Below are 22,889 nucleotides of genomic sequence, written 5' to 3'. Positions count from 1 at the left end.
ACGCCTGAACTGTTGTAACAACATCCATCTGCTACTTAGTAATTATTTATCTAATATATCATTCCAATAGCTTGATATCGACTCTTATTTCACTACTTCACTTTTTTAAAACAATTTTTCTTTTTGTATTTACTTTTTAATATTTACTTGCACTATATTTTTCTGTATTATTGTGTTGCACTGTTGGAGAAGCCTGTGACCTAAGATTTCCATCGACATAACTACTCTGTAGCTATGTTCGTATAACAAATAAAGAACCTTGAACCTATTGCATTTTTTTGCTTGATTAACCGCTCAATTCATTATTAATCAAAGTTGGCGTAATAAAAAGGAACAGCAACATGGTGATCATGAGGATCCTGCTCACGTTGTGTGTGTTTTCCTATTCTTTATTATTGGCCGCCTGCTTACTTCAATCGCATTTACTGAAGAAATCAGCTGATTCTAAACTTTTGAAGGGAATGTTTTCCCTATTTTGGAACAATCCTTTTCTGCATGGCTTATTCTGCCAATTTTGCTATTACAATTTCACACAAATGTGTAATAGGATAATATCATGAGTTTAAGTCATTTTGACCAGAAATGGATGTAAGCTTCTCGGCTTCAAAAACAAGATTGTAATTCTAGTTATTCTGTATAGAAGAAAAACATTTATCCCTAACATGTAATGGTTCTGTATCCCAGAATCAGAACCACAGAGACGTATACTGTCTGCATGGAAATATACCAATAGTTGTAAATGGAGAAATATGTTTTGTGTCTATTTTTATTTATTTTCTCAGCATGTGGTCACAGAGCAGCACCTTGACTCGTGCCCCTGGTCACAGAGCAGCACCTTGACTCGTGCCCCTGGTCACCTCCCGCTGCACCAACAGGCTCCACCTCCAGCTAATCAGGATCAGCGGCCTGAAGGAGACGCAGAGAGAGAGAGTCTGGAGCTCTGACCCAGACATCAAACTGCAGAAACGCTGAACCTCGTACACTACAGGAGGCCGGGACCGCCAGAGAGGGACAACAAAAGGAACCAGTTTCAAACAAAGAAGGGGACTAGACAACAAAACTCCCTCCTCCAGCTTCTTCAGCATCTTGATTCTCCATCCTGTGAACTCTGGGCCTCTTCACGTCTTCTGCAGAAACAACAGCACTAAAAGGGAAGAGGAGAAAGACGAGAGGACGTCAGGAGGTTTTATTGAGAGGTAAGAGATGCAGGTGAACGTGGAGAGAGGCTTAAATCCTGCAGCCAGGCCTCTGCTCTGCTGGAGCTTTAGACAAAGCCTCTTACTGCCCTCCGGCCTCTGCCAGCTCTAAAGCAGCCATTATTCTCCCTGAGAGGAAGTACAGTCGGCTGCAGTGTGTGTGTGTGTGTGTGTGTGTGTGTGTGTGTGTGTGTGTGTGTGTGTGTGTGTGTGTGTGTGTGTGTGTGTGTGTGTGTGTTTGATGTGTTACGTTTGAAAGGTTTCTGTACTTCCCAATCAGATCCAGTAGAGATGACTTCGTGTTGGATGAGACTATAGTTCAAAGCGTCTCTTTGACGACAGATTCAATTAGATGCAAGAAGCAGATAGATATGACAGAAAAGAAGGAGATGAATACAAGTGTTGCATTAAACCAACAGTAGACACACACAAGTGAGCAATATTCACATGGAGATAAACTCTAGAGTCTAGAGTTTATCTCCATGTGAATATTGCTCACTTGAGTTGAAGCTCGACTTGAGTTGTTTTGGTGAGGCTCTAGACTCTAGACTCGAGCCTCACCAAAACAACTCAAGTAGAGCTTCAACTCAATGAAATAGATCCAAACCTTCCGGAGCCCAAGGTGACATCTTCAAATGTCTTGTTTTCTTCAAATTAAAGTTACATTACTTATGAGAATTAAAAGAAGCAAATCCTCGAGTCTAATTTGAAAAGTTGAAAACTGATATTTTGCTCGGTCCAATCACTAGCTATTAGCGTAGCTTTATCTGACATCTTCTCAGACATGAGACACAATCTAAAAACTCCAGAAAAAGGGATTCCACAAAGGAAAGGTTTGATATGAGGCTGTGAAACTGCTGTTATTAAGATCAACAATAGACTTTAAAGACACACCGTAGAAGCTGAGGTTGTCTGTTACATCAATATGTGCGCTTAAAACGTCTTAAAGTTGCACAGTTAAATCAGTGATATGAAATGCTGATATAATGAAGCTTGCATTGTGACACACTTCCTGGTTCAGCCTCACTGTGCTGCAGCTCAGAAACATGTGAATCAGAAACAAACAAAGCAGCGCTTCAGTCATACTGCTTTCTCTCCTGAGCTGCAGTACGTAATACTTGACTAATGCAGGTCATTGTTAGCATTCATTTTAAAAGACATGTCTGCACTCGCTAGTAGATGAACGTCTGACATACTTAACCTTTTACTTGAACAAAACCTGAGGAGTTTTGTTCCAGGAACAGGGCGAATAGATTCTATGTGTGGCCCGCAGTGAACTCTGCGTTCAGCCTCTTTGCTATCTAACACTCTAGCATGACACACTTTTCAAATAAGCTCTTATTATTCAATTGATTTAGATAACTCACATATCTGAGAGAAGTTAGGGACCTTAAAACAAATAGGTCCCTTTTGAGTTGTAAGCCACTTTATTTCTATAATTTCTATAAAGATTGTGTTGCAGGAATAGACAGATAAAATGGTTACAATACGATTAATAGCAAGTTATCCATATAGCTATAAAACTACAGGAGGAATAAGGGAAGAACAGTTGCCTTGACACAGAACACACGTCTAAAAATTGTGAATACGGGACAAACTTACAGAAATCTTGAAACCAAAACATTTCTAAATAGACGAATCCAGCATGTCTGCATTCATAATAAGAATAATGTATCTCAGAATAGATCCATTTGAACCTTTAAATGTTTCCCCTCTGCATTACCAGTGTATTTATATTATAAAGTAAAGAGACGCGTGTGTGTGTGTGTGTGTGTGTGTGTGTGTGTGTGTGTGTGTGTGTGTGTGTGTGTGTGTGTGTGTGGTGTGTGTGTGTGTGTGTGTGTGTGTGTGTGTGTGTGTGTGTGTGTGTGTGTGTGTGTGTGTGTGTGTGTGTTATTTTCTGCAGAGACTGATCCACCAGCGCTCACGTAAGACATGGAAACATTACATTTCCTCGGTCAGAGATGAAAACTTCACACCTTTGTGTGCCTCTGAATCTCTGCCATGTGAGTCTCACACACACACACACACACACACACACACACACACACACACACACACACACACACACACACACACACAGTACACATGCTTGTTAGCATTATAGGCCACACACACAGATTAGCAGCTGATTAGCGAGATTGCTGTTGGCCGTTACATACAAATCTCTGAGGAGGAGGTCCTGAGGTCTCATGAGGTTTAATGAACTGCTGCAAAATGTGAGCTGTGTTGGAAAAAATACTCAGATATTTAATTTAGGTAAAACTTGTGTATAAATACTCTGTTACAAGTACAATTCCTGCATTAAAATGTGCATTAGCATCACAATATCCCTAAGTAAACATATTTAGTATGCAGAATAGCACATTACAGAATCAAATATATAACATTATTGGATAATATTTATTGAATGCGCTAATGTGTTTATTGCTTTAACGTTGCTGCTGTAAAGGCAATTTCTTTTCTGTAGCAACAAGGCAATTCAGCAACGTTACACAACAGTTTAAAAGCAATGAGACATGATGCAAAAGTTAACATTTATTCATGAAATACGTGCACACATAAGCACTTTTAATTCAAAGGTTTTTAGCAGGGACTTCAAGAATGCCAATATTTTTTGAAATAAAAATGCTTTTCTGTCCTTTTTTTCTCAGAAAATTGTAAGTAAAATGTAAAACTGGAATTGTTTTTTTCAACCAATCATACACCAATGCTGGACCAAACTGACAGGTGTAGGATTACCTCCATCAGAAGCAATATGTCGCTTCTTTTGTAAAAAAAAAAGTCTATTCACAATCTTAAAAGATAAGAATCTATATATTATTTTTCCGATTTACGTCGAGTGCAAATTGATAGCAAATCCTAAACTGCATGCCGAACAATTGAGTTTGTAGAGGGTTTTATATTCAGTGTAAGCTGGTCGATACGACTGAGTTTGGGTCAGGAGACAGATTGGCACCCTGTGGTTCTGGATAAAAGAACTCAGATTAAGTCCTGGCCTCAGATCAGCCCTTTGTGTCTGCTGTGTGGATGAACTGTAACCTCCTCAGGCTCCTCACACCTGCTCCAGATTAACACAAGGATCTGCTCTTTACATCTGAAATATGTCCTTTTGATTTGTCAGTGTGGCACATACACTTACATGTTAATCTACTTACTTACTGCCCCACTAATGGGTCATATACACTTATCCCCCTCCCTGTTTGCCGCCTCTGTCATTTGTTATCTTCATCATTCATACTCTCTTTTTTTGAAGTCACTAAAGCTATGTTGCCAACTAATTCCTGTAAGAAATAAGCAAGGGAAAAGGTCATCTCAGTTTCCTTCAGTCAATTTATTTAGAATTGTTTTAATATTTCATTCAATTTGATTTCATTACAGCTCAAAATCATACCGGTTCTTCATGTTGCTAATACAAATGGACTGTCTGTAACAAAGTTATTAAACAGTAATGCTTCTTCTTTTTGCTATTAAATGTTACTTTTACTTTCATATATTAGTTTAAAGCAGCAAAATGTGACCGTATTAACATCTAAAATGCTTTCCTTCACTTTGCTTTACACAGTAAACTCCATGCAGCTCTGCACCCTCGTCACTGTTAGCGAGAGTAACAAAGCAGCAGGGAGAAAATGACTCAGCAGTCATAACTGTTATAACTATGGCTCGCACTTAAGGTGAAGGGATTATCCTGAGGAATCTGAGTAAGCCTTTAACCCCCCCCCCCCTCCCTCACTGTACTCCAGCTGAACCACATGCTGATTATCTCCGACCCCGCTGCGTCTTCTTATGACGTCATTCTGAAGGACGAACCGGAAATTAGCTTTGCTTTGGTTCCCTTGACAGAAAGCGAATGGGATTTGTCCATTGGAATTTAGTTTTTAGCAGAATATAAAATCTGGGGCAAACATTATAATACTTACACGTGTTGTTCATCAGGATAATCTCCACATATTAACACTGCTTTATGATTTTTAAATTAAATGGCTAACGTTATAACGGCTATAAAGGAACTACAGCACGGTCACATGACTTCACATCACCACCGCTAAGCTAAAGGAGGCTAATGCTGGGCTATAAAGGAACTACAGCACGGTCACATGACTTCACGTCACCACCGCTAAGCTAAAGGAGGCTAATGTTGGGCTATAAAGGAACTACAGCACAGTCACATGACTTCACATCACCACCGCTAAGCTAAAGGAGGCTAATGTTGGGCTATAAAGGAACTACAGCACGGTCACATGACTTCACGTCACCACCGCTAAGCTAAAGGAGGCTAATGTTGGGCTATAAAGGAACTACAGCACGGTCACATGACTTCACGTCACCACCGCTTGATTGATTGATTGAAAAGTGTATTAACAGCTTGTATATTGGGTACAGTACAGTACAGCTCAAAACATACAATTGTTAAGGGGATGCAGACCAGAGAAAGACTTTCGTCTTGTTTACATCAGGGTCCCCCATTTCCAATTCATCATGTCATATAAGACATATTTGACATACAGATGGCTTATTTACAATTTACATACAGGTGGTTTTTTACATACAGATTGCTTATTTACAATTTTCATTTTAGATTTCGTTCTAATACATCCTAACCGGACATTTAAGACATACCAAGTCTACAGATATACAGTTAGTAACAGAGTCTAAAATGCGAGTATATACATAGATGGGGGGGGGGGAAGCTGTCCATTGAACGACAGGTTGAGATTTGTACCATTACCGGGGCCAGTTTTGCAATGCTCTCCCCCGAAGGTGCTCTTTAAGAGAGGTTTTGAAGGTAAGTATAGTTTTACTTTCCTTTACAGTTGTGGGAAGAGCGTTCCACCTTGATGTGGCATAATTGCGAAACGTGTATTCCCCCTTTTTTGTGCCAAATCTGGGTTTCACATGATTTGTGGAGCTCCCTCTGGTGTTATGATCATGGTATTCCTTGACCTTTGGGAAGAATTTTGACATGTACATGGGTACCATAGAGGTGTAGTGGATCTTGTAGACCAGGCCCATTGCAAGTAGCTGTACTCTGTCGTCTACTCTAAGCCATCCTAGGTTGTCAAAGTGGGCAGAGGTGAGGTGGGTTCTAGATGAAAGGTCAAGCAGTAGTCTGACCAGTTTATTTTGCGATGTTTGAAGTTTTATTTTTAGCGCCTTGGAGGTGCTATGGTACCATGACGTGCAAGCATAGTCATAGTACCCTTGAATGAGTGCTCCTGCCAGAGTCTTCAGGGTGTTTTTGTTTACCAGAGAGGAGATCCGGTATAGGAATCTAGTTCTTTGATTGACTTTTTTTATTACATTGGATGCCATTTTGTCACAGGAGAGGTTTGCCTCAAGAATAGATCCTAGGTATGTAATTTCCTTCTTACTTGTGACAATAATGTCGCCCACTGCAACTGAGAAGTCGTCGGATTTGCTGAGATTATGTTTCGAACGGAAGAGAATGGACTCTGTTTTACCCAGGTGTAATGATAATTTATTATCGGCGAGCCAGGTGCAGATTCTGCCGAGCTCGGAGCTGAGGGTTTTTTCGACCTGCAATCTGCTCCTGTCAGAGACCAGCAGGGCTGAGTCGTCCGCGAACAGGAACAAGTTGCAGTCACATGCTGATGACATGCTGCGGCTCGTGTACTAACCAGAGTTAGGAAAAGGGACCACATTACTCCTGTTCTGGCTGCCTTACACTGGCTCCCTATAGAACACAGGATAGAATTTAAAATTCTTCTTCTCGCCTACAAAGCCCTTAATGGGCAGGCGCCATCTTACCTTAAAGAACTCATTATACCCTACTGTCCTACTAGGGCATTGCGTTCCAAGAATGCAGGGTTGTTGGTTGTTCCTAGAGTCTCTAAAAGTACAATGGGAGCCAGAGCCTTTTCTTATCAAGCTCCACATTTGTGGAATCAGCTTCCAGTTTGTGTTCGGGCGGCAGACACCCTATCCGTTTTTAAGAGTGCGCTTAAGACCTTCCTTTTTGATAAAGCTTATAGTTAGGGCTGATTAGATCCAGCCCCTAGTTTTGCTGATATAGGCTTAGTTTGTCGGGGGACATCTTACTTCTTCCTTCTCTCTGTCTATACCTGTGTACTCTCATGTTCCGATTAACCCAGCTTCCCCAAATGTCTTTCTTTTTGGTGTCTATATACGCCGGGATCCGGAGTCATGGATGATCCTGCGCTCCTCTGTCCTGGATCGCGAGCCCTGGATCTTGAGTCGTGGCTGTGGTCCTGGATCATAGGTCCTGGATGGATATCCTCGTGGATTCATCTTCCTATTAAACACACATGCATTTCCAAACATTTGGACTACCTATGTTGCAAATGTATTATCTTTTCAATTTACACACGGCATCTATTGCACGTCTGTCCGTCCTGGGAGAGGGATCCCTCCTCTGTTGCTCTCCCTGAGGTTTCTCCCATGTTCCCTTTAAACTGTGGGTTTTCTCCGGAAGTTTTTCCTTGTACGATGTGAGGGTCTAAGGACAGAGGGTGTCGTATTGTCATACTGATATTTTGTACAAACTGTAAAGTCCACTGAGACAAATGTAACATTTGTGATATTGGGCTATATAAATAAACATTGATTGATTGATTGATTGATTGACATGTCATTTACATAAATTAGGAACAGTAATGGACCTAATATGCTTCCTTGTGGAACACCACAGCTCACTGGGAGGGGGGGGGACAGAGTACCGTTTACCTCCACCATCTGTTCTCTCCCCTCCAGGTAGCATTGCATCCAGCTCACCGATAGTTTATCAAAACCAATTGCTTTTAGCTTGTCAATCAGAATGGGGTGATTGACAGTGTCGAAAGCCTTTTGTAGGTCCAGCATCACCATGCCGCAGTACTTGCCCTCGTCCACCTCTTGTTTGATGTGGTCGCTCAAATAAAGAAGGCATGTGTCAGTGGAGTGGGATGTTCTAAAGCCAGATTGAAATTCATAGATTAGTTTCTTTTCCGCGAGGTACTTTTCGACCTGTTCATATACTATTTTTTCCATGACTTTCGAGATGGAGGTAAGTATAGAAACAGGGCGGTAGTTGCCTGGGTCCAATTTGCTGCCCTTTTTGTGCAGGGGGGTTACTCTTGCAATTTTGAAGTCTTTGGGTACTTTTCCCTGTTTTATGGAGAGGTTAATTATGTGAGCTATGACTGGTGAGATGGCGGTTGCTGTGTCTCTGAGGAATTTGGAGGGGATATTGTCGTGGCCAGTGGCCTTGTTAGGTTGGAGGGCGCTCAGTTTAATGAGTACCTCTGCTGTTGTTACCCTTGCTAGACTGAAATCATCTTTGCGTACCCCTAGGTTTTTGTAGTAGGTCATGATGTGATCTACTCCAAAAAGCCCTGAGTGGGAGGGTAATTTATTTACAAGAGTTGTGGCTATGTTTGTGAAAAAAATGTTCAAGTACTTAGCCACATCCAGTTTGTCTGTGATGAGCCTGTTATCTGTCTTTATGTTTAAGTTAGAAAATCTCGTTTTGAGTTTTTTACTGCAGCCAAGCTGGTTATTGAGTAATTTCCAAAGTTCACGGGGTTTATTTTTGTTTTCCTCAGTTTTGACATTGATGAAATTCTTTTTGGCAGTTTTGATCATGGAGCTTACGTCATTTCTTAGTCTGTTTCTTTCAATTTTGAGTTCAGTCACGTGGGCCTGGAGTTCACTGCTCGTGCTTTTGGAAAGCATTGACTGACTTTTATGAAACTCAGAGCATTTTTTGTCTCTGGTTTTCATGGCGGTCAGTATGCCGGAGTGCATCCACGGCTCAGCGCGATTTTTTACCCTGGTTGTTCTTAGGGGGGCCAAATCATTGAGTATTGCAGATAATTTGTTTTTGAAACCAAGCCATGTTTCTTCAACTTGTGTACCACTGAGCTCATCTGACCAGTCCAGGCTCTCCAGTTCTAGGTTAAAGGCCTCGCTAGAGTAGTTTTTGAGGTCTCTAGATATGACTGTTTTGTGACAGCCGGCCCTTTGTTTTAGCTTTTTGCGGGTACAGAATATCATATAATGATCACTTAACCCGCATGCTATAACCCCTTTACTGGAGATCCTGGGCTAAGCTAAAGGCGGCTAATGTTGGGTTATAAAGGAACTACAGCACGGTCACATGACTTCACGTCACCACCGCTAAGCTAAAGGTGGCTAATGTTGGGCTATAAAGGAATTACAGCACGGTCACATGACTTCACGTCAGCACCGCTAAGCTAAAGGTGGCTAATGTTGGGCTATAAAGGAACTACAGCACGGTCACATGACTTCACGTCACCACCGCTAAGCTAAAGGAGGCTAATGTTGGGCTATAACGGAACTACAGCACGGTCACATGACTTCACGTCAGCACCGCTAAGCTAAAGGTGGCTAACGTTGGGCTATAAAGGAACTACAGCACGGTCACATGACTTCACGTCACCACCGCTAAGCTAAAGGCGGCTAATGTTGGGCTATAAAGGAACTACAGCACGGTCACATGACTTCACGTCACCACTGCTAAGCTAAAGGCGGCTAATGTTGGGCTATAAAGGAACTACAGCACGGTCACATGACTTCACGTCACCACCGCTAAGCTAAAGGCGGCTAATGTTGGGCTATAAAGGAACAACAGCACGGTCACATGACTTCACGTCAGCACCGCTAAGCTAAAGGTGGCTAATGTTGGGCTATAAAGGAACTACAGCACGTTCTCATAAATCCACGTCACCACCGGACGTCAGAACAAAGTCTCTTCAGCTTGTGTTAACCACAGACCTTGTTTCAGTCTCCAAACCACAAACATGTTAAAAAAAACATTGACTACCAGATGAGGGAACAGGAAATGCTAAATATGTATCTCATTTATGGGCTTTAGGGCTCATTCCTGCAGCTTTATGTTATTCTAATATGAATTTTTATAGGTGGTGGGTCCACTTTTCTGGATATGTTTGGTATATTGTACTGTATCTTAGATACATATGCCTCATACAGTTCCAGTGTACCAGTGTTTGTGAGAATTTCAACAACAGTTCAATACCAAGCATTTTTCTTCCAGTTATACACGTATAGATTATATTATATAGATTTGTTCTTTCAGTCTTCTGATACCTGTAACTTGTCTTCTCTGCAGAGCCCTCACATGGTGACTTCTGATGTCCTGCTATCCACCTGAGGCTGAAACATGGTCATTCTGCAACAGGTTGGTCATATTGGGTAGAAGCAGACTGTATATAGTGATCAGTACCTGATTTCAGTACATAACGAGTACACATTATGCTCATTTTCAGGTGTATATCAGTATGTAGTGTCTCTACTTTAAAGAGTCCTCTCCTGCTGATGTTCAGGTGTATATCAGTATGTAGTGTCTCTACTTTAAAGAGTCCTCTCCTGCTGATGTTCAGGTGTATATCAGTATGTAGTGTCTCTACTTTAAAGAGTCCTCTCCTGCTGATGTTCAGGTGTATATCAGTATGTAGTGTCTCTACTTTAAAGAATCCTCTCCTGCTGATGTTCAGGTGTATATCAGTATATAGTGTCTCTACTTTAAAGAGTCCTCTCCTGCTGATGTTCAGGTGTATATCAGTATGTAGTGTCTCTACTTTGAAGAGTCCTCACCTGCTGATGTTCAGGTGTATATCAGTATGTAGTGTCTCTACTTTAAAGAGTCCTCTCCTGCTGATGTTCAGGTGTATATCAGTATGTAGTGTCTCTACTTTAAAGAGTCCTCTCCTGCTGATGTTCAGGTGTATATCAGTATGTAGTGTCTCTGCTTTAAAGAGTCCTCTCCTGCTGATGTTCAGGTGTATATCAGTATGTAGTGTCTCTGCTTTAAAGAGTCCTCTCCTGCTGATGTTCAGGTGTATATCAGTATATAGTGTCTCTACTTTAAAGAGTCCTCTCCTGCAGATGTTCAGGTGTATATCAGTATGTAGTGTCTCTACTTTAAAGAGTCCTCTCCTGCTGATGTTCAGGTGTATATCAGTATGTAGTGTCTCTACTTTAAAGAGTCCTCTCCTGCTGATGTTCAGGTGTATATCAGTATGTAGTGTCTCTGCTTTAAAGAGTCCTTTCCTGCTGATGTTCAGGTGTATATCAGTATGTAGTGTCTCTACTTTAAAGAGTCCTCTCCTGCTGATGTTCAGGTGTATATCAGTATATAGTGTCTCTACTTTAAAGAGTCCTCTCCTGCAGATGTTCAGGTGTATATCAGTATATATGTCTCTACTTTAAAGAGTCCTCTCCTGCTGATGTTCAGGTGTATATCAGTATGTAGTGTCTCTACTTTAAAGAGTCCTCTCCTGCTGATGTTCAGGTGTATATCAGTATATAGTGTCTCTACTTTAAAGAGTCCTCTCCTGCAGATGTTCAGGTGTATATCAGTATATATGTCTCTACTTTAAAGAGTCCTCTCCTGCTGATGTTCAGGTGTATATCAGTATGTAGTGTCTCTACTTTAAAGAGTCCTCTCCTGCTGATGTTCAGGTGTATATCAGTATGTAGTGTCTCTATTTTAAAGAGTCCTCTCCTGCTGATGTTCAGGTGTATATCAGTATGTAGTGTCTCTACTTTAAAGAGTCCTCTCCTGCTGATGTTCAGGTGTATATCAGTATGTAGTGTCTCTACTTTAAAGAGTCCTCTCCTGCTGATGTTCAGGTGTATATCAGTATGTAGTGTCTCTACTTTAAAGAGTCCTCTCCGGCTGATGTTCAGGTGTATATCAGTATGTAGTGTCTCTACTTTAAAGAGTCCTCTCCTGCTGATGTTCAGGTGCATATCAGTATGTAGTGTCTCTACTTTAAAGAGTCCTCTCCTGCTGATGTTCAGGTGTATATCAGTATGTAGTGTCTCTACTTTAAAGAGTCCTCTCCTGCTGATGTTCAGGTGTATATCAGTATGTAGTGTCTCTACTTTAAAGAGTCCTCTCCTGCTGTTGTTCAGGTGTATATCAGTATGTAGTGTCTCTATTTTAAAGAGTCCTCTCTTGCTGATGTTCAGGTGTATATCAGTATGTAGTGTCTCTACTTTAAAGAGTCCTCTCCTGCTGATGTTCAGGTGTATCAGTATGTAGTGTCTCTACTTTAAAGAGTCCTCTCCTGCTGATGTTCAGGTGTATATCAGTATGTAGTGTCTCTACTTTAAAGAGTCCTCTCCTGCTGATGTTCAGGTGTATATCAGTATGTAGTGTCTCTGCTTTAAAGAGTCCTCTCCTGCTGATGTTCAGGTGTATATCAGTATGTAGTGTCTCTACTTTAAAGAGTCCTCTCCTGCTGATGTTCAGGTGTATATCAGTATGTAGTGTCTCTACTTTAAAGAGTCCTCTCCTGCTGATGTTCAGGTGTATATCAGTATGTAGTGTCTCTACTTTAAAGAGTCCTCTCCTGCTGATGTTCAGGTGTATATCAGTATGTAGTGTCTCTGCTTTAAAGAGTCCTTTCCTGCTGATGTTCAGGTGTATATCAGTATGTAGTGTCTCTGCTTTAAAGAGTCCTCTCCTGCTGATGTTCAGGTGTATATCAGTATATAGTGTCTCTACTTTAAAGAGTCCTCTCCTGCAGATGTTCAGGTGTATATCAGTATGTAGTGTCTCTACTTTAAAGAGTCCTCTCCTGCTGATGTTCAGGTGTATATCAGTATGTAGTGTCTCTACTTTAAAGAGTCCTCTCCTGCTGATGTTCAGGTGTATATCAGTATGTAGTGTCTCTGCTTTAAAGAGTCCTTTCCTGCTGATGTTCAGGTGTATATCAGTATGTAGTGTCTCTGCTTTAAAGAGTCCTCTCCTGCTGATGTTCAGGTGTATATCAGTATATAGTGTCTCTACTTTAAAGAGTCCTCTCCTGCAGATGTTCAGGTGTATATCAGTATATATGTCTCTACTTTAAAGAGTCCTCTCCTGCTGATGTTCAGGTGTATATCAGTATGTAGTGTCTCTACTTTAAAGAGTCCTCTCCTGCTGATGTTCAGGTGTATATCAGTATATAGTGTCTCTACTTTAAAGAGTCCTCTCCTGCAGATGTTCAGGTGTATATCAGTATATATGTCTCTACTTTAAAGAGTCCTCTCCTGCTGATGTTCAGGTGTATATCAGTATGTAGTGTCTCTACTTTAAAGAGTCCTCTCCTGCTGATGTTCAGGTGTATATCAGTATGTAGTGTCTCTATTTTAAAGAGTCCTCTCCTGCTGATGTTCAGGTGTATATCAGTATGTAGTGTCTCTACTTTAAAGAGTCCTCTCCTGCTGATGTTCAGGTGTATATCAGTATGTAGTGTCTCTACTTTAAAGAGTCCTCTCCTGCTGATGTTCAGGTGTATATCAGTATGTAGTGTCTCTACTTTAAAGAGTCCTCTCCGGCTGATGTTCAGGTGTATATCAGTATGTAGTGTCTCTACTTTAAAGAGTCCTCTCCTGCTGATGTTCAGGTGCATATCAGTATGTAGTGTCTCTACTTTAAAGAGTCCTCTCCTGCTGATGTTCAGGTGTATATCAGTATGTAGTGTCTCTACTTTAAAGAGTCCTCTCCTGCTGATGTTCAGGTGTATATCAGTATGTAGTGTCTCTACTTTAAAGAGTCCTCTCCTGCTGATGTTCAGGTGTATATCAGTATGTAGTGTCTCTGCTTTAAAGAGTCCTCTCCTGCTGATGTTCAGGTGTATATCAGTATGTAGTGTCTCTACTTTAAAGAGTCCTCTCCTGCTGATGTTCAGGTGTATATCAGTATGTAGTGTCTCTACTTTAAAGAGTCCTCTCCTGCTGATGTTCAGGTGTATATCAGTATGTAGTGTCTCTACTTTAAAGAGTCCTCTCCTGCTGATGTTCAGGTGTATATCAGTATGTAGTGTCTCTGCTTTAAAGAGTCCTTTCCTGCTGATGTTCAGGTGTATATCAGTATGTAGTGTCTCTGCTTTAAAGAGTCCTCTCCTGCTGATGTTCAGGTGTATATCAGTATATAGTGTCTCTACTTTAAAGAGTCCTCTCCTGCAGATGTTCAGGTGTATATCAGTATGTAGTGTCTCTACTTTAAAGAGTCCTCTCCTGCTGATGTTCAGGTGTATATCAGTATGTAGTGTCTCTACTTTAAAGAGTCCTCTCCTGCTGATGTTCAGGTGTATATCAGTATGTAGTGTCTCTGCTTTAAAGAGTCCTTTCCTGCTGATGTTCAGGTGTATATCAGTATGTAGTGTCTCTGCTTTAAAGAGTCCTCTCCTGCTGATGTTCAGGTGTATATCAGTATATAGTGTCTCTACTTTAAAGAGTCCTCTCCTGCAGATGTTCAGGTGTATATCAGTATATATGTCTCTACTTTAAAGAGTCCTCTCCTGCTGATGTTCAGGTGTATATCAGTATGTAGTGTCTCTACTTTAAAGAGTCCTCTCCTGCTGATGTTCAGGTGTATATCAGTATATAGTGTCTCTACTTTAAAGAGTCCTCTCCTGCAGATGTTCAGGTGTATATCAGTATATATGTCTCTACTTTAAAGAGTCCTCTCCTGCTGATGTTCAGGTGTATATCAGTATGTAGTGTCTCTACTTTAAAGAGTCCTCTCCTGCTGATGTTCAGGTGTATATCAGTATGTAGTGTCTCTATTTTAAAGAGTCCTCTCCTGCTGATGTTCAGGTGTATATCAGTATGTAGTGTCTCTACTTTAAAGAGTCCTCTCCTGCTGATGTTCAGGTGTATATCAGTATGTAGTGTCTCTACTTTAAAGAGTCCTCTCCTGCTGATGTTCAGGTGTATATCAGTATGTAGTGTCTCTACTTTAAAGAGTCCTCTCCGGCTGATGTTCAGGTGTATATCAGTATGTAGTGTCTCTACTTTAAAGAGTCCTCTCCTGCTGATGTTCAGGTGCATATCAGTATGTAGTGTCTCTACTTTAAAGAGTCCTCTCCTGCTGATGTTCAGGTGTATATCAGTATGTAGTGTCTCTACTTTAAAGAGTCCTCTCCTGCTGATGTTCAGGTGTATATCAGTATGTAGTGTCTCTACTTTAAAGAGTCCTCTCCTGCTGTTGTTCAGGTGTATATCAGTATGTAGTGTCTCTATTTTAAAGAGTCCTCTCTTGCTGATGTTCAGGTGTATATCAGTATGTAGTGTCTCTACTTTAAAGAGTCCTCTCCTGCTGATGTTCAGGTGTATATCAGTGTGTAGTGTCTCTACTTTAAAGAGTCCTCTCCTGCTGATGTTCAGGTGTATATCAGTATGTAGTGTCTCTACTTTAAAGAGTCCTCTCCTGCTGATGTTCAGGTGTATATCAGTAGTGTCTCTACTTTAAAGAGTCCTCTCCTGCTGATGTTCAGGTGTATATCAGTAGTGTCTCTACTTTAAAGAGTCCTCTCCTGCTGATGTTCAGGTGTATATCAGTAGTGTCTCTACTTTAAAGAGTCCTCTCCTGCTGATGTTCAGGTGTATATCAGTATGTAGTGTCTACTTTAAAGAGTCCTCTCCTGCTGATGTTCAGGTGTATATCAGTATGTAGTGTCTCTACTTTAAAGAGTCCTCTCCTGCTGATGTTCAGGTGTATATCAGTATGTTGTTGTCTCTACTTTAAAGAGTCCTCTCCTGCAGATGTTCAGGTGTATATCAGTATATATGTCTCTACTTTAAAGAGTCCTCCTCCTGCTGATGTTCAGGTGTATATCAGTATGTAGTGTCTCTACTTTAAAGAGTCCTCTCCTGCTGATGTTCAGGTGTATATCAGTATATAGTGCTCTACTTTAAAGAGTCCTCTCTCTGCAGATGTTCAGGTGTATATCAGTATTATGTCTCTACTTTAAAGAGTCCTCTCCTGCTGATGTTCAGGTGTATATCAGTATGTAGTGTCTCTACTTTAAAGAGTCCTCTCCTGCTGATGTTCAGGTGTATATCAGTATGTAGTGTCTCTATTTTAAAGTCCTCTCCTGCTGATGTTCAGGTGTATATCAGTATGTAGTGTCTCTACTTTAAAGAGTCCTCTCCTGCTGATGTTCAGGTGTATATCAGTATGTAGTGTCTCTACTTTAAAGAGTCCTCTTCTGCTGATTGTTCAGGTGATATCAGTATGTAGTTCCGTTTTGTATATCAGTATGTAGTGTCCTACTTTAAAGAGTCCTCTCCTGCTGATGTTCAGGTGCAATCAGTATGTAGTGTCTCTACTTTAAAAGAGTCCTCTCCTGCCTGATGTTCAGGTGTATATCAGTATGTAGTGTCTCTACTTTAAAGAGTCCTCTCCTGCTGATGTTTCAGGTGTATATCAGTATGTAGTGTCTCTACTTTAAAGAGTCCTCTCCTGCTGTTGTTCAGGTGTATATCAGTATGTAGTGTCTCTATTTTAAAGAGTCCTCTCTTGCTGATGTTCAGGTGTATATCAGTATGTAGTGTCTCTACTTTAAAGAGTCCTCTCCTGCTGATGTTCAGGTGTATATCAGTATGTAGTGTCTCTACTTTAAAGAGTCCTCTCCTGCTGATGTTCAGGTGTATATCAGTATGTAGTGGTCTCTACTTTAAAGAGTCCTCTCCTGCTGATGTTCAGGTGTATATCGTAGTGTCTCTACTTTAAAGAGTCCTCTCCTGCTGATGTTCAGGTGTATATCAGTAGTAGTGTCTCTACTTTAAAGAGTCCTCTCCTGCTGATGTTCAGGTGTATATCAGTAGTGTCTCTACTTTAAAGAGTCCTCTCCTGCTGATGTTCAGGTGTATATCAGTATGTAGTGTCTACTTTAAAGAGTCCTCTCCTGCTGATGTTCAGGTGTATATCAGTATGTAGTGTCTCTACTTTAAAGAGTCCTCTCCTGCTGATGTTCAGGTGTATATCAGTATGTAGTGTCTCTACTTTAAAGAGTCCTCTCCTGCAGATGTTCAGGTGTATATCAGTATATATGTCTCTACTTTAAAGAGTCCTCTCCTGCTGATGTTCAGGTGTATATCAGTATGTAGTGTCTCTACTTTAAAGAGTCCTCTCCTGCTGATGTTCAGGTGTATATCAGTATGTAGTGTCTCTATTTAAAGAGTCCTCTCCTGCTGATGTTCAGGTGTATATCAGTATGTAGTGTCTCTACTTTAAAGAGTCCTCTCCTGCTGATGTTCAGGTGTATATCAGTATGTAGTGTCTCTACTTTAAAGAGTCCTCTCCTGCTGATGTTCAGGTGTATATCAGTATGTAGTGTCTCTACTTTAAAGAGTCCTCTCCGGCTGATGTTCAGGTGTATATCAGTATGTAGTGTCTCTACTTTAAAGAGTCCTCTCCTGCTGATGTTCAGGTGCATATCAGTATGTAGTGTCTCTACTTTAAAGAGTCCTCTCCTGCTGATGTTCAGGTGTATATCAGTATGTAGTGTCTCTACTTTAAAGAGTCCTCTCCTGCTGATGTTCAGGTGTATATCAGTATGTAGTGTCTCTACTTTAAAGAGTCCTCTCCTGCTGATGTTCAGGTGTATATCAGTATGTAGTGTCTCTACTTTAAAGAGTCCTCTCCTGCTGATGTGTTCAGGTGTATATCAGTATGTAGTGTCTCTACTTTAAAGAGTCCTCTCCTGCTGATGTTCAGGTGTATATCAGTATGTAGTGTCTCTACTTTAAAGAGTCCTCTCCTGCTGATGTTCAGGTGTATATCAGTATGTAGTGTCTCTGCTTTAAAGAGTCCTCTTCCTGCTGATGTTCAGGTGTATATCAGTATGTAGTGTCTCTGCTTTAAAGAGTCCTCTCCTGTTGATGTTCAGGTGTATATCAGTATTAGTGTCTCTACTGTAAAGAGTCCTCTCCTGCAGATGTTCAGGTGTATATCAGTATGTAGTGTCTCTACTTTAAAGAGTCCTCTCCTGCTGATGTTCAGGTGTATATCAGTATGTAGTGTCTCTACTTTAAAGAGTCCTCTCCTGCTGATGTTCAGGTGTATATCAGTATGTAGTGTCTCTGCTTTAAAGAGTCCTTTCCTGCTGATGTTTTAGGTGTATATCAGTATGTAGTGTCTCTGCTTTAAAGAGTCCTCTCCTGCTGATGTTCAGGTGTATATCAGTATAGTGTCTCTGCTTTAAAGAGTCCTCTCCTAGTATAGTGTCTCTACTTTAAAGAGTCCTCTCCTGCAGATGTTCAGGTGTATATCAGTATATATGTCTCTACTTTAAAGAGTCCTCTCCTGCTGATGTTCAGGTGTATATCAGTATGTAGTGTCTCTACTTTAAAGAGTCCTCTCCTGCTGATGTTCAGGTGTATATCAGTATATAGTGTCTCTACTTTAAAGAGTCCTCTCCTGCAGATGTTCAGGTGTATATCAGTATATATGTCTCTACTTTAAAGAGTCCTCTCCTGCTGATGTTCAGGTGTATATCAGTATGTAGTGTCTCTACTTTAAAGAGTCCTCTCCTGCTGATGTTCAGGTGTATATCAGTATGTAGTGTCTCTATTTTAAAGAGTCCTCTCCTGCTGATGTTCAGGTGTATATCAGTATGTAGTGTCTCTACTTTAAAGAGTCCTCTCCTGCTGATGTTCAGGTGTATATCAGTATGTAGTGTCTCTACTTTAAAGAGTCCTCTCCTGCTGATGTTCAGGTGTATATCAGTATGTAGTGTCTCTACTTTAAAGAGTCCTCTCCGGCTGATGTTCAGGTGTATATCAGTATGTAGTGTCTCTACTTTAAAGAGTCCTCTCCTGCTGATGTTCAGGTGCATATCAGTATGTAGTGTCTCTACTTTAAAGAGTCCTCTCCTGCTGATGTTCAGGTGTATATCAGTATGTAGTGTCTCTACTTTAAAGAGTCCTCTCCTGCTGATGTTCAGGTGTATATCAGTATGTAGTGTCTCTACTTTAAAGAGTCCTCTCCTGCTGTTGTTCAGGTGTATATCAGTATGTAGTGTCTCTATTTTAAAGAGTCCTCTCTTGCTGATGTTCAGGTGTATATCAGTATGTAGTGTCTCTACTTTAAAGAGTCCTCTCCTGCTGATGTTCAGGTGTATATCAGTGTGTAGTGTCTCTACTTTAAAGAGTCCTCTCCTGCTGATGTTCAGGTGTATATCAGTATGTAGTGTCTCTACTTTAAAGAGTCCTCTCCTGCTTGATGTTCAGGTGTATATCAGTAGTGTCTCTACTTTAAAGAGTCCTCTCCTGCTGATGTTCAGGTGTATATCAGTAGTGTCTCTACTTTAAAGAGTCCTCTCCTGCTGATGTTCAGGTGTATATCAGTAGTGTCTCTACTTTAAAGAGTCCTCTCCTGCTGATGTTCAGGTGTATATCAGTATGTAGTGTCTACTTTAAAGAGTCCTCTCCTGCTGATGTTCAGGTGTATATCAGTATGTAGTGTCTCTACTTTAAAGAGTCCTCTCCTGCTGATGTTCAGGTGTATATCAGTATGTAGTGTCTCTACTTTAAAGAGTCCTCTCCTGCTGATGTTCAGGTGTATATCAGTATGTAGTGTCTCTACATGTCTCCATGCTTTAATGTTCAAACAGCTCTTTATTGTTCTCATACTGTCTGTGCTGCAGCACCTCTTTTCACCCTCTGTCTGAAATGTGAGATGTCCTGCCCCTTATCACGTATAATATGTTGGAGCGCCAGCCAATAGAAGCACGAGTGTTACGTAGTGATGTCACTGTGTTCGTGGCAGATAAGGAATTAAACTGCACTGAACTAAATTCACACTTTTCTTAACCACATCCTCTCTTAGGTCAGTCAGGGGTTAAATGGCTTATTCCCTGAGCTGAAGGTGGTCAGATTAAAGCTCTTTTTAGAATAAATCCTCCCATTCACAGAGTTGGCAGCTTAAATTGGCCTTTAATATTTCCTAGTTATTCAACATATGATGGTGAAATAATCCCAGGCCCTAAACAGTGAGATTATAGCAGAAGAAAAGCATTAAACGGTATCACATGACGACTAACTCACACTCACCTCTGCTATTGTTAACACTTTATTTAATTATTGTTTTATGGATCTCCAGGTCTTGCTCCATGTCCCAGATTTAGATTTCCACCAATAGACCATTGCTTGTATGTGAGAGTCTCCAAGGTGTGTGTGACGCAGTGGGTTGAGCGTTGGTGTTCGGATCAGGGGGTCACAGGTTCAAACCCCACTGCAGTCAGCATGTCGTTGTGTCCCTGAGACTCTTCAGCCCAAAGTGCTCCTGTGGGGATTGCCCACAGTATTGAGTATGTAAGTCGCTTTGGATAAAAGCGTCTAACAAGTGACATGTAATGTAATTGGTTCATAAGCCTCCTAGGTGTTGTCTTGCATTTCTTCTTTTAATGTGAATTCTGGGAGATTTTGTATTTATTTGTTTACTCTAATAATCCAGGGGGACTATGTGTGGCTGGACCTTAAAACGGGTCGAGAGTTTGACGTCCCGGTGGGAGCCGTGGTCAAACTGTGCGACTCGAGACAGATCCAGGTCCTGGACGATGAAGGGAAGGTAAGACTGCAGCATTTATATAAAGATTCTCTGTTCATGTGTTACGTTTTGTTTTATAAGGAAGGAAGTTTCAGAGTTGTGGTCATTGAGACACTTTTAATGTAAACAAATGAACAAGCTTCGCTAAAATCCATCAAACTGAAGACACATGTTTTATCTACTTACCTTAAAAACCAAAACTCTTTTCCCAAATGTTTTTTAGTCATGCTTATAGAGAGGCAAAGTCACGCCCATCTACTTCCGACCCATGGGACCTTATTTCTGAAAAATAATGTATTGAAGTCAATGGAGAGAGAAAACGTATCTCTCGATCCCGTTTGAATTGTGCCACGAATTACACATATGATGTTTGTCAATTTAAACAAATAATTTCCATGTAAAAAAAGTCACATTTTGTCGTAAAACTGTTAAAATAAAAGACTAGGAAAAATACGCAACTAGAAAGACTACAAATCCCAGAGTCCCGGTCCCGCATGCTGGCTCTCACGGAACCAACTAACTCCCCTTGTGTGTATGCAGCTCTCAACGTGCCCAGACTTGGAGTGATTTTCACCTCTTTTAATACTTTCCGCCTCGTTCTGAAAGAAAGAAGTGAGATGTGTGTGTGTGGACTTGGTGTGTGGTGCGAGACGGGAGATGTTAGGTTTAGTTATGGTTTTACTCTAGTTTTGTGTTTTGATCTTGTCACTTCCTGTTTTTATTTCGAAAGTAATCTTTCCTGTCATTCCAGATCCCACATTTCCTGCCTTTGTGTGTTTCCCGCCCCTGAGATTGCTTGGCCCTGCCCTGATTGTTTTCACCTGTGCCCATCCCCCTCACCTATATATAGCCCTGGTGTTCCTTTGTTCCTTTGTCAGTTTGTTATGTTTCATGTCGTGAGCACCCAGGCCTTTTGACTCCTGATACCTACCTTGAGATTTAGACCTTTTGCCAAGTGAGTTTTTGTGTTGCTGTACAACTTAGTTTTGGCTGTTTAACTACTTTCTATTTTTTGAAAGTACGATTTAGTTTTTGTTATTAAAGAACATTCTATTTTTGGACAACTGTCTCCAAGTCCTGCTTTTGGGTCCTGCGTCCTGTGTCTCGGTTCATAACAGTTCATTGAGCGGTTTCACACAAACAAAGTGTGACTTCACAGTTTTACGACACATTTAAAAAAATGTAACTTACAAAATTATCTTTTAAATTGACGAACATCTTATGTGTAATTCGTGGCACAATTCAAACGAAAGATAATCTTTCGCTCTCCATTGACTTCAATACATACTTTTTCCGAAATAAGGTCCCATGGAGGAAAGGGAGGGACTTCTTCTCTCTATTCTTAAAGGAATCATATTGATCTTATTCTCCATCAGTAATAATAACATCCACCCACTAAGCGAATGCAATATTATGTCTAAAAAGAAATAAAAGTGGTAAAATGTAGTTTTTGAATAAATATTATAATTATTATTATTATTAGTTTCTTATATTTATTATTTATTCATTTATGTTTTATATTTATAGTTATTTGTATTCCTATAAGGTGTATTTATTTGTATTTACCTACATGTTATCATTGTTTCTTTTTAGTGTGTCTTTCAATGTAGAAAAAGGACTAATAAAATGGTAAAATAAATAGATAAGTCCCAAGAAAATGTTATTTTTTATTATTATAACTAATGAAGTGATGGCCAAAACTACAATAATTAAAATAAATGGTATTAAATAAAACCCATCCAGACTATGATCCACTCTAACCTCCTTATATCCCCCCCCCCTCTCTCAGGAGCACTGGATCTCTCCGCAGAACACCAACATCAAACCCATGCACCCGACCTCTGTGCACGGCGTGGAGGACATGATCCGCCTGGGAGACCTGAACGAAGCTGGCATCCTCCGAAACCTTTTGATCCGCTACAACGAGCGCGTCATCTACGTCAGTAATCCTCTGTTTCTCCAGAGTACACAAAGTACACACATGTCTACTGTTGTCTCTGAACATGGAGGGTCATTGGCTGCGGTCCAGAGGAGATGTTATTCGGGTTAATCTGTTTAACGTGAGGGGAAAACAATGACAGACCTTATCTCTTAATTGTTATAAATGTTTTTGTACATGCATTACCCAAAACCAGGTTACTGACTTTGAATATTCCCTGAAAAACTACAAATATTTCTTATATTCATTTCAGAAATTAGACTTGTATCTCTCTGCTGTGACAGTGGAAGCTGTCTTGGCCCTAATTGATTCTCATTCATAAACAAATGTATTGGCTGCGGTCCAGAGGAGTTTAAAGTGTTTACATCCCTGCTGGACTGAGGTCTACTGGTTTACTTATAAAGGGGAGGAGAAACCAATTAGAGAC

The 22,889-nt window shown here is 40.6% G+C and overlaps 1 protein-coding gene across 15 annotated transcripts in view; it reads left to right on the top strand.

Moving 5' to 3' along the window:
• Positions 1 to 883: 883 nt before the first annotated feature.
• The window catches only part of LOC117557499 (unconventional myosin-VIIa-like), a 62,096-nt gene continuing 40,090 nt past the window's right edge, over positions 884 to 22,889 (top strand). For 5 of the 15 annotated variants that reach the window (XM_034233367.1, XM_034233371.1, XM_034233368.1 and 2 more), the window contains exons 1-5: positions 884 to 1,196; positions 3,103 to 3,202; positions 10,306 to 10,374; positions 20,431 to 20,544; positions 22,313 to 22,462. In XM_034233367.1, the coding sequence (XP_034089258.1) occupies positions 10,357 to 10,374; positions 20,431 to 20,544; positions 22,313 to 22,462 (282 nt within the window). In that variant the 5' untranslated portion in view covers positions 884 to 1,196; positions 3,103 to 3,202; positions 10,306 to 10,356. The other 10 variants (XM_034233372.1, XM_034233370.1, XM_034233363.1 and 7 more) reach the window with 9 other exon arrangements.

Source organism: Gymnodraco acuticeps, unplaced genomic scaffold, assembly GCF_902827175.1.
Source record: "Gymnodraco acuticeps unplaced genomic scaffold, fGymAcu1.1, whole genome shotgun sequence".
Lineage (NCBI taxonomy): Eukaryota > Metazoa > Chordata > Actinopteri > Perciformes > Bathydraconidae > Gymnodraco > Gymnodraco acuticeps.
Note: the sequence above shows the minus strand (reverse complement) of the source record. Positions and strands in the feature narration are given on the sequence as shown.